Here is a 14191-nt window from a genome sequence, read left to right as displayed (position 1 = left end):
CACACTTGTAGTTACTGTTGTACTTCGCGCAGAACTAACCATTTCCAACCACCAAGACTCTTGGCAAGAGTGGTTGCAAAACTGGCACGTCTGCGTTGCACGTTGGTTTGTTGCACACAGATGTGCACATAACTACTTGTCATAAGCCTCCCAATCATGACATGTTCACACTTGTGCTTACCATATATAGCGCACGCTCATTGGTTAAAACTTAAAAGTTTGACTTTGCCATCGTCGCCTTCAAAACAGTCATACATGCAGGACACGTACACGTCGACTGCACCAAGCTACCTGTACATGTACAGTGGATATCGGTTATAAAGTCATCGGACATAGTGATAAACCGGCTATATTGATACAAAATGAAAATATCAAAAGCAAAACCAGAAAAAGCCAGTCAAATTATCATTATAACCAATATATCGGATATAGCGATAAATCGGCTATAAGGATACAGAATCACCATTCAAAACATCTCTTTGTGCAGAACAAATATCGTCTATAATGATAGCAACACTCGAGTGTGAGGCATTGACGTCTCGACTTGGAGCCACATGTGTGTTTTCATAGTGTATTCTGGTCTGATGCTTCCTGGATGATGCCTTTGGGCCAAGAAGTTCTTCACTCTAGACTGGGGAAGGTGCAGCAGCATGCATTCTGTATCAGTACACTACATTAGCGCGATCGAGTACCCACACGTGTATAATGTGTATGTAAGACGAGCGCAGTTGAAAATCGCCAGTAGTGATATACCGGTTATAGTGATAAAATGTGAAAAATCAGAAGGGCACGTTATAACCAATATCTACTGTACACGAATACTGTATTGTACACACACTGAGTACATCCCATCGCCATCGGGCCGGGAGTAACATTGTAACATGTAGCTCCACCGGTGCGTATACCACGAGTAGATGCGCGCAGACAGACCTACACCGTCCTGCCAAGTATACTGCTAGTAGCAAGTAGATCTCGAACCATGATAACGGGCTATTTCTGTTTGCAGTTTTCTCCATTTCTCCTGTTGACCTCATTCGGCCTATTTCAAAGGTTTTTCTCCAGAGCGACCTCATATTCTCAAGGTTAGTATTTCTGCTTGTATGGTTTGCCTATATCTGTACGAGTGCTCGTATTTCGTCTGTCCAATTGCTATACAGCACGAAGAGGGTCCCGCAGTTGCCTTTCCGCACGTCCAGGAAGCTTGTGACTGGCTGAAACGCGGTCCCGGCGCTCAGCAGCCGGTAACTTGTCGTCGAAGTAGCATTGGCCAGTGCAGACCAAGCTACTAGCCGTAATGGTCGAGATGTGTATTACTTGAACTACGATAGCCTGCTCGTTTCGTATATTCGTCGTTCGGGATGGACGCAGTACTGCAGAGAATCGGCGCGGCGTTAGCATAATAATTGAAGGTACAAGGTGGCGTGCGTTTGCGCCCCGCCAAAACGCCGACATCACTAGCTCAGCTGGCAAACGTGGGAGACCGTGGAGCATGGAATACCTCTTTGCTCAACTGCACCGCAGTAGATGCTCTTCCACTGACTCGTCCACCTGAGGTAGGCCGCACCACGACTTACTTACAGCGCAATGTAATGTACGACGGGAGAGCAAGCGTAGCCAGGCCCCGAACTAACTCGTCCTGAACGCATGATTGCCTACCAAGCCAACATACATCGATGCGCCGTCACACCGCAGCACAAACGTCAGCCCAGGGCCTCAACGGCAGGTAGCCAGTTCGCTTTATAGAAACATTGCCTGATCTAATGCAGCCCCCAGCGTAGAGCTGTGTCTGGACAAACCTGGAGGGTTTTCTGCACGTCAAGAAGAAGAATTCTTTCCAGCCCTGACATGTAGACCTGGCTCGAACCCTGACCCCTGCGGAGCTGTTGCCCCAGCAAGCCAGAGGTGCTGAGCGCGACTGCTAAACCTTTCATCCTTGCTTTATACCTTGGATCGCGGGCCAGAGGATTACTAGTAGTGCTAGTGGTTGTTCTGCTGCTGCTGCAACGAGCGCTAATGAGTGTCGAGGTGTTGGATGTTTTTGTGCATCGTGGGGCTCTGCTAAGCTGAATTCGTAGTGCGGTAGGGATTGAACACTGGAGCACATGAAGTGAACAGCAGGTGTATCTCTAGCTCGTGTTTGGGGATTCAACGGTGTCCCTTTCAACACTCGGCAATGGAACTGGATAGAGCAAGTCGCTGAAACTGCCGAAGTGTTGCTTCTCAACGGTCCCAGGCTTTCATCTCGCCTCCCACTGCCAGTCATCTTCTGTGCGTGTGTGTGTGTGTGTGTGTGTGCAGTGTGACCACACTGGTTTGTGCATTGACACCTTGTCTGCTCAGTACGTCCAACCGTGCAAACATGGCGGAGGAAACCAAAGCGGACGGAGAACAGCAAGCGGCCGCCTCGCCTCCCTCCACTCCCAGAGAGGATGGCACGGCGTCGCCAGCTCCGACTGTTTCCGAAACGAAAATTGTTTATCACATCGGCACGCAGGACATGCCCTACTTAGTGAAAGTCGCCAAAACCGTTGACAAGGTGACGCTGCTGGATTTCAAGAATTCGCTCAGTCGTCCGCTGGCGAACACAAAGTTTTTCTTCAAGACCATCGACGAGGATATTGGGTAAGGCAACTCCATGTTCGTGGATAATTTTCCATGTTTTCCCTCGGAATAAGTAGAACGGTAATTGGTACAGAAGGTGGTAATCGTGTTCTCCGTATAGTGGTGCATGCGAGTTAGTTATCTTGGCGCCGATGCTGCCGTAGATATTGTAGATAGTATGTCGGCTGCTTTCGTCAGCAGGCGTCGGCAACAGACTACCACTTGTCTCCTCCTGGCTGTCGACAATTGCCAGTTTGGAACAGGTGCGGGTATCCCAGTCGAAATACGTCCCTAACTGCCTTCCGTAACTGGCTAAGCCTCCGCGACCAGCTGCGATTCGCAGACGAGCGTTGCCTGCGGGCCTAATCACCTGACAAAAATTGCATTGCAAGTGCCCGTTTGCCCGCGAAGTGAGTGCATAGTGGCAGTGTTCTGCATGCAGTGTGACACAGCAGTTCACACGGTTCACCCGTGCGTGACTGCATTGTGTTGCTGAGAGAGAGAGAGAGAGTCTAGAGAGAGCTGGGACTTTTCATTACTTCGTCTTGTCTTTGTCACGGAAACATGATTTTCAGAGTGCATACTTGAATAAATTATGAATTTCTACAATAAGGATAGGCTAGCTTCAATGTTGTTTATCAACAGAAATAAAAAGCACAGCTTTTCTTCGTGGAGCTGAATGTACACGCAAATTTGAGGCGAGGATGTGCTGCATTTTAATCCTCTCCGAAAACATACAGCGTGCTAGAATGGGTGCCTGTCGAATCCTCGATGCCTGACGTGTCAAACTTCATTAGCAGAGCCACTCGTGTCTGCGTGGCTGATTTCCGATCAATAAGGCAGCACCATTGCTACATGGATGTCATGTTCTAGGAGATTAGCGAGGCGACGAAGCCCGTCGGGGGCGATACAAACCCACTAAAGAAGTTAGTAGTACCACCGAAACCCGATTAGTGAACCAGCGCAGCGGGTTAGGAAACTAGCCAGAACTGAAGAAAACCTGAGATCATTGCGATGGTGAGTCCGACCGACCGTTGAACGTGTCAGACGATGTAAGCCTAAACTAGTCGCTGTCAACTCTTGACAAAGCAAAGGTGATTTGGGCTCACTGTGTGTATTCCGAACGGATGTGTCTTGTTGGAATGCAGCGTGGTCAAGGAGGAAATCGAGAGCGACGACTCCGTGTTACCGTCCGAGAAAGGTCGCATCGTTGCGTGGGTAAGAATCATCGCATGGTTTGTCGCGACAGTGCACTTGTCAAACTGGAACTTGATACTGATCATGGTGGGCAGACACTTGATCTAAGATTTTGTACAGTCGTGGCCAAAGAAATCCGGCCCACGACCCATAGACGTTCCAAGGATACCAAGACCACCTTCCTGCTGCCTATGGGGGTACGTCTTATCAGAATGCTACTGTACGTACATTGTCCTAGCATTATGACTGTATGAGTATGTTGGTGTTGGCGTCCGGAAGATGGCAGATGTGCCATGCAAGGCCATTACTGTTATGGCTGCGGAGTGCCTGCCAACAAAACCCAACTACTGGTCGAGTCGCGACATTTAGCAAACGGAATGCGTCTGGGAATGACTACCTGTAGTCCCCCAACCTAATGTTAGTTGACATGTCCACCAATCAAAACTTGGTATAGTTTGAAGTTTGGTGATGTGTGATTTCTGGAAGCGATGAACATAGACTCTACATGTATGGTCAGCAATCAACAGCCAGTGACTCTACAATACTCACATAGCAATGACAAAACCAAGTCCTTTTCTGCTGTTGCTCAGAGTTTCGTGTGAACAAAGCACTCATCAGACAGCATCAGAGAAGGATGTGTCATTGCTGTGTGAGAATTGTATCACTGGCTCTATCTATGGGACACAGAGCACTATGCAGCCTGATGGGGACACAGAGCACTATGCAGCCTGATGGGGACACAGAGCACTATGCAGTCTGATGGGGACACAGAGCACTGTGCAGTCTGACGGGGACACAGAGCACTATGCAGCCTGATGGGGACACAGAGCACTATGCAGCCTGATGGGGACACAGAGCACTATGCAGCCTCATGGTCTTAGACAACTGACAGTGACTCTATGGCTATGTCCGTGATTGTACAGCTTGTTCGCAATGATCCTGCACCGTCAGAAGGTTCTGATAAGTCGTCCAACGGTGGCTCGGCACCGGATCTGGTCAAACAAGTCACCTCCAGACAGGTCAAGCACTATCCGTCATCGGCTTCGAATAGGTAGGAAGCCTTTGGCAATGGCTGATAAACTTTGCTTTACTCATCCCTCCTTCTCTTCTCCTCTTCTCTCCCTCCGTCACTTCCTGCTTAAATAAAAATTAGCCGTAGCATGATTCCTGCTGAAACCCGTGTACGAGGTACTGGCAAGCTACAGCAGTTGTTTTTCTCGTCTTACCACCATACCATAATCTTGGTCTTTGATCATGGAAACTGTTACCATAATCTCCTGTATTCATGGCCTACTTTTCTCGTCTTCTTGTCCATGTTAAGTAGAAAGCGCTCCTCAACGAGCGATCTTTCGTCGTCGGGACGGAAGTCCGATGGTGATTGCTTGAGCCTTGGCTCTGCTCTCTCCGATGATGACGCACGGTCGAGGCGCAGCGGTCGTCATCGCCAGTCCAGCAGATCTGGTGAGCATTGCTCCCTTGTTCGGGTCTCATCACAATCAGCCACATGGCCAACAAAGTCACAGTCTTGTGCTGTCAGGATATACTTCTTGCTCAACCTTTGCCAGAATAAGCCCTCGAGGTTTCCTTGTTAGCTACCTGCCACACGTCACAGTGTTAAAGCAGACGCTGCACTCCAATCCATTATGTGTGCTTGGCATAAGAAGCCTTGAAAGTTGAAACTGTTCATTTGATGTCAGCAAAGCTCCCATGGTTATCACCACTGGAAAGCACTGATTGTAATACAAGGCATAGGAATCAGAACGGAACTATTATCTTTGCCCTTCATTTGCTGAGAAAAATTTCTCACTCGTAAAGCTTGAGGATATGTACTCGTAGAGAGACATCTTCATCCTGAGGACCAATTGTTGCCAGCATGACTAACTAGAGGCCCTGCTCTACGCTGATAGTCCAAAGAGAGCTGCAAAGGGACAGTGACTAAAACGATGTGACTGCTACCATCATCAGTAAGACTAAGGTACATTTTCTTTTTTTTCTTTTTTGTGCTCAGGATATCGGAAATGCTCATCAGGTGAGTAAGGGTGAAGGAATGAAAGAGGGAGAGAGAGTGTGTGGTTGTACACATGCACACGTGTGTACATTCCAAGATGATTTTCTTGGAACGCATCCATACATGTCATGTTTGCCGTGTCCAGCACAGCATGCGGTGCAGGTGTGCACTTGGTTCCCTCGTGCTCACATTCTGAATAGCATTGGCATACAACCACTCTGTGTTTGCATGCGTATGTGTGTGGGTGTGTTCTTGTTGCCACACCATTGGTGCTCAACTTGTATTCCCAATATCCCTGCCTGCCTTGCCACTGCAGGTACAGCTAGTGACAGTGGTAGCAGTGTGGATAGGAGAAGACGCAGACAAGTGCGCACGTCAGGTAAGTGAAGCAAGCCAGTATCCCCAAGACTTGAAAAAGAACATTTCTTGTACTGTTGAGAAGTGCTGGAGTATGGCTGGAATCCGACTCTGCATGCATTGCGTGCATGGCCCAGGGGAAAGGCATCAAGGAAGAAGCATTGAGCGCCGCCTTCACTATGTGGAAAGGCTATAATTGTGGTTGTAACTCCCAGTGGAGTTTCGTTTGACTGGAAGCAAAATGTTAGAAATGCTGTAGAACAAGCTCCGACGCAGTACCCAGTCAAACATACAGATAACCTGAAGATTACCTTCTTCTACTTCCACTCAAACAGCAGACAGAAAGGCTATATACGGTTGCAACTCCACTGGGGAGTTACAACCGTATAGCTTTTTCGTCCACTGTTTGACTGTTCTACCCTCTGCCTCCACGGCATTTTGAGCACTCTTTGCATTCCTCGTAACATGTTCCTTCCTGTATCTCCTGTGTTGCATTGAATGCTGCCACAGGTCATGAGAGTGAGCCGGGACTGTCGGGAACGGAGAGTATGGCAGAGACGATGTCGGTCATGTCCAGTGAGCTGGACGCTAGCAGTTACTTTGAATCTGACTGCAGCAGGTACGTAGGCTGGAGAGATGGTCCATGCGAAAATATTGCATCCTTGTAAGAGAGATGTCGATATCCTAAGAACTGTTATTGACCCTGCAAGTCGACCCTGGACGTCGATCCTGGAAGTCGATCCTGGAAGTCTCTATTTTGATAAAATGCAGTAGAAGTAGGAGTATTGCCATTGTGGCATCAGCTCTCTTTCCGAAAATGCTCTTTATTGCTCTTCTCTATTTCATTCTCTCTCTTTCTTCTGTTCGTTCATCCTTCTATTGTTCCTTTCTGTGCTCTCTCTCTCTCCTTTTTGCATCTATGCTTCAGCCGGGTCAGCTGTTCCGATGTTCAAAGTGTCCGCTCTGCTCGGTTTCGCTCGCGACGCAAACGCAAACACTTACCTCGGGTAAGTGAAGCATGTGCATGCGTGCCAGAAAGGGAGTTCCCCTAATGCCCTGTGCTAGTAGGAGTGCATTCTCTTTATGTGATCATGCGGATGTAGAAACGCCCATCTGACTGTCATGTGAGCCGTGAAGCAATAAGTTAAGAGAAGGGGGAGATGGATGCAATACCTCTCGCACTCTTACCGTGTTGTGTTTGTGTAGTGGAAAGTGATAACAATGTTTTGGATTCTGAATACCGTGTGTCTGTGTGTCGGTCTGCATTTGTGTACACCTGTGTAAGTGCCCGTGCATAATGACAATAACCTGTATGCATGCCCACTATGTGTTCGTTTCCACAGTATGAATCGTACAGCAGTGTGACAGAATCCACCGTGGAGTCCCTGAACATACTCACTGTCACACTGGATATGGGTAAGCAATGTGTGTGTGTGTGTGTGTGTGTGGGTGCGTGCGTGCGTGCGTGCGCGCGGGGGGGCGCGGGCGCGCGTGCGTGTATATATGTGTATGTGTCCAACCTGTCGGAAGGTTACCCTCTTGCCAAAGCATTTTGGAAGTAAGTTGGACTAGTTTCGGCTCCACAATCCAGTGTGTCGTTACTATAGCTTTCATGGCTGAGGTTGTTGGTACGTCTGTTGGCCCTGGGTTCCCAGTACCCAGTTGCCGAGGCTGGTTGGTAAAATAACTCCAATTTCACTTCAAGGTACCAGTGCATCTAGTGTCTGCTTTTATCAAAGCAGCGTGCTGTCTATACTGGTTATCCCAGCAAGTGTAGGGTGTGCATAGGTAACTGTCTTGGCCGTCCTATTCCGGTGTACTCCGTGTGGTGTAGACCAGGTGTGCATTGGGGGATCGATTCACATGGCTTTGCCAGTTGTGCGGATTAGACAGTTATCTGGCGCTTGTCTTGATCTGTTTCAATCAGAATCAGATACGCTATCGTTGCTATAAAAGGAAAATCTGTGGGTGCACATCCAGTGCATTTGCAGATTTGCGTGCTTCTCTTGCGACGGGTGTATACATGGTACATGGTACATGGTGTGTGTGTGTGTGTGTGTGTGTGTGTGTGTGTGTGTGTGTGTGTGTGTGTGTGTGCGTGTGTGTGTGTGTGTGTGTGGTGTGTGTGTGTGTGTCTGCTAACACTCTTTTCACATTGCCAAATACATTTCTGGAGTATGCATGTTGTGCTTTACGTAACCATGAAGACTGAATGGGACCTAGATCAAGGTTTAGAAAGGCCCTGTCTTCCATCCTGATCAGCTGGTACCTACACATATCTGTAGTTCTGTCCTTCGGTATGGTGTTGGTCACGAAGCGAAAGCCAACCTCGAGAATACGAACAGCTCAAGGGTGGCATGGCCCCACAGGCCAGTGACTGCTGGACTATGCATGGACAGTGGATTGAGAACAGCTCCGAGTTTATTCGTGACGTCAGACTTCACTTGCGGTATACCGCTGTTCACGATCATAAACATATTTCTAGTACAGTCAGACCTCACTTATCTGATCCTCTTTTTTCCGGATCATGGTCTTCACCATCCGGAAGAAAATCGTTGGTTACCAATTTACAGCATATGTCATGCATACATACAGTATGTGTGTTCGATTTTCCGGTTCCCTCGCCTATCCGGATATTTTTGTGGAAAACAGATGTGTGCGGTTAAGCGAGGTCTGGCTGTATGTGGTGTTCCATGCGGTTGCAATCGTGTAACTTGCCTGTATTGTGCTCCTTGTTGTCTGCAGAAAATGTCAACTTTCTTGGAATCAGCATTGTCGGACAGAGCAATGATGATGGAGATGGCGGCATATTTGTAGGCTCTGTCATGAAAGGGTAATGCCAAGTTTGGGTATCACCAACCCGTATTTACTATTGTTTTCGTGTGTGTGTGTTGGGGGGGGGGGGCATTTGTGCTGGTGAATCTAAGAAGGAGGTGGGTAGATTGTTAACAGAGATCTCTGTCCTATTACTGTTGATGGAATCTGAACAGACTTGTTATAATTTTCATGCATTTGGTTACGTATGAATTTTTTTAAAGGTTACAGCAGCCTACTTGTGGACATGTAAATAAGATCTGTTTACCAGGATGGTGGGTTGCTTAGCCGGTTCAAAAATTTCCTTGACGCCTGATTTGATGCCATCACCGTGGTCCCGCGTGCATTTCCGTCTGCTCACGCGTGGTGTGCTCTGACCATTTATGTGTGTGCGTGTGTGTGTGTGTGTGTACATGTGTGTGTTCACATGTGTACACGTATGTACATGTGTGTGTGTGTGTATGCACGTGTGTGTGTACGCATGTGTGTATGTGTTTAGAGGTGCTGTTGACCTGGATGGAAGAATAGGCCCTGGCGACATGATACTGCAGGTGAGTGAGGGGTACAGCCACGGGTATGGGACCAAATGCGGCTTCATACATGAAGCATAATTATGTGTGTGTCCTCTACAAGCTTACTCCTGCGTGCCGAAGATGGAAGATAGGAGTACCTGGTATCAAATCTTCCTGGGCCACTAGACATGGAAGTATTGCAGACAGAAATGAGTGCCGCGGAGGTCAGGGGGAGGGGGTATGTACAATGTAGCTGTGTGGTTATGCATACATTCGCGTGCGCCGGTGCCCTTCAAGGGGGTCCCGGGGGGCCTCCCCGGGAACATTTTCAAAAAATGAAGCAAAGTCTTGCATTTTGAGCGAAAAAAGGGGGGTTCCGGGCACCCAGGAACCCATACGGGGCACGCGCCTGGTATACATGGATGCTTCTCTCTCTCTCTCTCTCTCTCTCTCTCTCTTTCTCTCTTTCTCTCTTTCTCTCTCCCTCTCTCTCTCTCTCTCTCTCTCTCTCTCTCTCTCTAATTTCTCTCTCTTCCTCGAAAACAGGTGAATGATGTCAACTTTGAGGAGCTGAACAATGATTCTGCTGTCAAAGTGATGCGAGACATTGTCAAGACTCCAGGGTATGCTGCAAATTCTATTCTGAAGCCGGTTTGTAATGTACTTGTAGATATAGTTAAGAGAGCATGTCTGAGAAAACCAGAACATATGTGCAAGTCGATCTCTCAGATTTCGGTCAAATTTTGCAGGTAGGTTTGCTTTGGGGTGTAGATCGACATTCCAAAGCCCGCACAAAATCTTTTGAAGGGAACCATGAAATTGGCATACCCCTCAATATTGGCCCAATATTGGCACGATTTATGGGTCTACAAACGAGCCACGGCACAGCGTACAAGAACAAGCTACGAACAAAACTCCATCAAGCCATCATTACCTCACCTTAGAAGAGTTCTTGGGGCAGCACCACTTAGCCACGCCAGCATCCCAGAAGACGAGGGAAATCATCCCTTGACGCCACAAATGATCGTCTTGAAAATAGCCAAATTACAAGCGCTGATAAAACAGCGAGCTACGTCCTCAATTAGCAAACACTATACACCGGCAGATAGTAGAACACCTCTTCTAGCACTGAGGACATGTCCCCCATCATCCTTTTGGGGTTTTCTTGAAATAAACAATTTTGAATTTTTCCACTCGACCATTCTGAAATACGTCCAAACTCATACCTGCGCAGGAAAGCTCGCCCCTCCGCGACGTCTAGTCAGCAATTTCTACTCCAACACCACTCCCAACGCTGCAGAACAAAGTGTATTGTTGACTCTGACAAGGAAAAGCAGCGGTGATCACTTGTCACTCCAAACGACAAGCTTCTCCTTGCGCCACCAACATTTTTCGTTGCAACAGTTGATGCAAAAGTGACTGAATTTTTGCGTGTAGTTTTTGGATTTTACTGCAAGAGGAATGAAGAAATCACGTGGATCGTGACGTAGAATAATGCTTTCTGGTACACGACACAATGCACACGATCACGATCGTTCCTGAGGCGCTATTCGAAACGGACCATGAGGGAGGAGGTAAGATGCATTATATTTCTTGCATGCTCTGCTCAGAACATGCAGAAACTATCGTTATAACGCTAGCAGTATTGCATTGGCAAGAATTCTTGGAGATATTTCCTCTTGCAGTAAGAACAGGGATGCATTTTTTCACACTAACCTCGCTCATCCCGAACATGGTTCAGCAGGAACTACGGCTGGTTTACATGCTGATGATCCACGTAGATCTGCAACAGCAAGGAATGAGCGTGGTCCATGCCATCAAGGTCGTTTGGAGTTGACCAGCGCGCGGCCAACACTAGTTGCATGAAGTATGTGGCGCGGCCACATGGCAGATTTCTTACGTCATGAACAACGTGATTTGACCCTACTCGCCGCCCGTCTCTGTGCTGCATGTAGAGGGAAAGTCCCAGCTGGAAGGCCTACAACACGACATGCGGGCTCTTGAGCTGGACATCAAGATGCACTTGATCCGATCTAGATCAACGGGTGATCCATGTGAGTGCAGGAGCGCTTGATCAAGGTGACTCGGAACAACTGCTGAACCGTGATCTACGAGACCTGGCATTCTTGTGTCACGAGGCACGTGATTTCATCATTCCTCTTGCAGTAAAATCCAAAAACTACACGCAAAAATTCAGTCACTTTTGCATCAACTGTTGCAACGAAAAATGTTGGTGGCGCAAGGAGAAGCTTGTCGTTTGGAGTGACAAGTGATCACCGCTGCTTTTCCTTGTCAGAGTCAACAATACACTTTGTTCTGCAGCGTTGGGAGTGGTGTTGGAGTAGAAATTGCTGACTAGACGTCGCGGAGGGGCGAGCTTTCCTGCGCAGGTATGAGTTTGGACGTATTTCAGAATGGTCGAGTGGAAAAATTCAAAATTGTTTATTTCAAGAAAACCCCAAAAGGATGATGGGGGACATGTCCTCAGTGCTAGAAGAGGTGTTCTACTATCTGCCGGTGTATAGTGTTTGCTAATTGAGGACGTAGCTCGCTGTTTTATCAGCGCTTGTAATTTGGCTATTTTCAAGACGATCATTTGTGGCGTCAAGGGATGATTTCCCTCGTCTTCTGGGATGCTGGCGTGGCTAAGTGGTGCTGCCCCAAGAACTCTTCTAAGGTGAGGTAATGATGGCTTGATGGAGTTTTGTTCGTAGCTTGTTCTTGTACGCTGTGCCGTGGCTCGTTTGTAGACCCATAAATCGTGCCAATATTGGGCCAATATTGAGGGGTATGCCAATTTCATGGTTCCCTTCAAAAGATTTTGTGCGGGCTTTGGAATGTCGATCTACACCCCAAAGCAAACCTACCTGCAAAATTTGACCGAAATCTGAGAGATCGACTTGCACATATGTTCTGGTTTTCTCAGACATGCTCTCTTAAGTCATCTCATTTCCAAAGCCGATGCTGTTCAGGACCATTAATATTTTGCAGCAAAAGAGGAGCCTGAAGTGTCTGTCCATCCGAGGTGATCGATTGGGCTATTGTAAAATTGTCAGACATTCCCGTGGCGCAGGAAAGTTGTCCGTGTGAATGTTTACTTGGCTCCAGTCCCGCAGATAAACATTGATGCATTGGAAATGGTGTCCTGTTGTTTCTTTGGCATGTTCTGACCAGCCCCATCACAATCACTGTGGCAAAGTGTTTCGACCCGACTCCAGTCGAGACATTGGAGACGATAAACCCTAGAAGTAAGTATTGGACCTTTTCCAGGTGGTACAGTCACAAGACAACGCGTGTTTTGCATGTCAGAATCATCTTAACTATGGTGTTACAAGTGTGTACATGCACACACACCATTCAAGGTGTATGTCATTCTCCGAGTAACCATTTCAAGCCCAGGTATAATGTTGAACAGAAACACTGACAAGTGCTGAAGGGGGCAACCAGTCATACTGGTGCTCTTCTGCACTTTGGGATTATTGATGAAACCGGGCTTACTGCATTAGCTACATGTATGCAATGGGATTCTGTTCTGACTAGCAAGGCCTATATCCGAGCCCGTGGGGTCAGGCAGTTGCACTACCCAAGGTAAGCTGCTCTGGTTTTCTGCCACTTCACTTTCAGCTGATCCGGTGCATCCTATCGATCCGAGTGCGTGGGTCAAGCATACGCAAGCCATTCAAGGTAACGGAACTCTGTGTGCGAACGTTATACCGTGCATGCATATTCGGTCATTTCAACAATGTTCATTCTCACAGCCATCTCCGGCTTATTGACAATTGTGGTGCGTGTGCGTGTGTGTGCATGTGTGTGTGTGTGTGTGTGTGTGTGTGTGTGTGTGTGTGTGTGTGTGTGTGTGTGTGTGTGTGTGTGTGTGTGTGTGTGTGTGCGTGTGTGTGTGTGAGAGAGAGAGGGGGGGGGGAGCATTTTCATGTACATGTAGCTACATTCTTCACAATTGTATAGCGGGTTCAAGCGCGGATGTGCAAACTTTACTTTACTTTTTGTGCATTCTTTATGCCGTGCATGCCTACTACCACAAGTGACGTTTACACTACACTACTGGTATGTGTACATCTGACTGTAAACCATCATACCTCCACTGCACTAACCTCCCCTGCACTAACCTCCACTGCACTAACCTCCACTGCACTAACCTCCACTGCGCTAACCTCCACTGCACTATTCTATCATTGCTCATTGCCCTGCAGCGCTGTACGGTAGCTACACCGATGGCACGATGAGCAGCATCACGTCGACCAGTTCCGGAACGTCGTTCACCGGATCCGAGCTACCCGAAGCTGATCGTGAGTAGCAGCAGTAGTAATGTGCACTTTTAGAAAACACGAAAGTTATTCCCACTGGCAGTACATGTGCACTTCTGGCCAGAGAAATTCCACCTCGTGAAAAAAAGTAGCGTCGCACACAAGTGCGCAGATTGGTGGTTTAAAGCAAGCAGCTTCCTTTCCGTTACAATGATCCAGCTAAGTTTAAAAAAGTTCCTATTGTAAATCTCTTTCTTGTGATGGTTTCGTTTACGAATGGTTTTGCTTTCTGGAATGTCACATACCTTGCAGGACCCATTCTACCACGCAACAACAAGATGCTGTCGGCTGACACGCCAGTCGACCAAGTAGCTAGGATCATGGCGGCCAGTAACTCCGGGCTGGAGGTGCGCGACCGCATGTGGCTCAAGATCGTC

At 47.8% G+C, this 14191-nt stretch overlaps 1 protein-coding gene across 3 annotated transcripts in view; it reads left to right on the top strand.

Moving 5' to 3' along the window:
* Positions 1-1111: 1111 nt before the first annotated feature.
* The window catches only part of LOC135830611 (segment polarity protein dishevelled homolog DVL-3-like), a 16821-nt gene continuing 3741 nt past the window's right edge, over positions 1112-14191 (top strand). The window contains exons 1-16 of one of the 3 annotated variants that reach the window (XM_065342843.1): positions 1112-2622; positions 3750-3819; positions 4722-4849; positions 5120-5259; positions 5807-5827; positions 6123-6185; positions 6674-6782; positions 7092-7170; positions 7507-7579; positions 8909-8996; positions 9477-9528; positions 10036-10112; positions 12664-12737; positions 13114-13173; positions 13701-13796; positions 14067-14191. In XM_065342843.1, coding sequence (XP_065198915.1) covers positions 2360-2622; positions 3750-3819; positions 4722-4849; positions 5120-5259; positions 5807-5827; positions 6123-6185; positions 6674-6782; positions 7092-7170; positions 7507-7579; positions 8909-8996; positions 9477-9528; positions 10036-10112; positions 12664-12737; positions 13114-13173; positions 13701-13796; positions 14067-14191 — 1518 coding nt within the window. In that variant the 5' untranslated portion in view covers positions 1112-2359. The remainder of the gene's footprint in view (positions 2623-3749; positions 3820-4721; positions 4850-5119; positions 5260-5806; positions 5828-6122; positions 6186-6673; positions 6783-7091; positions 7171-7506; positions 7580-8908; positions 8997-9476; positions 9529-10035; positions 10113-12663; positions 12738-13113; positions 13174-13700; positions 13797-14066) is intronic. The other 2 variants (XM_065342841.1, XM_065342842.1) reach the window with 2 other exon arrangements.

Source organism: Sycon ciliatum, unplaced genomic scaffold, assembly GCF_964019385.1.
Source record: "Sycon ciliatum unplaced genomic scaffold, ocSycCili1.1 SCAFFOLD_815, whole genome shotgun sequence".
NCBI lineage: Eukaryota > Metazoa > Porifera > Calcarea > Leucosolenida > Sycettidae > Sycon > Sycon ciliatum.
Note: the sequence above shows the minus strand (reverse complement) of the source record. Positions and strands in the feature narration are given on the sequence as shown.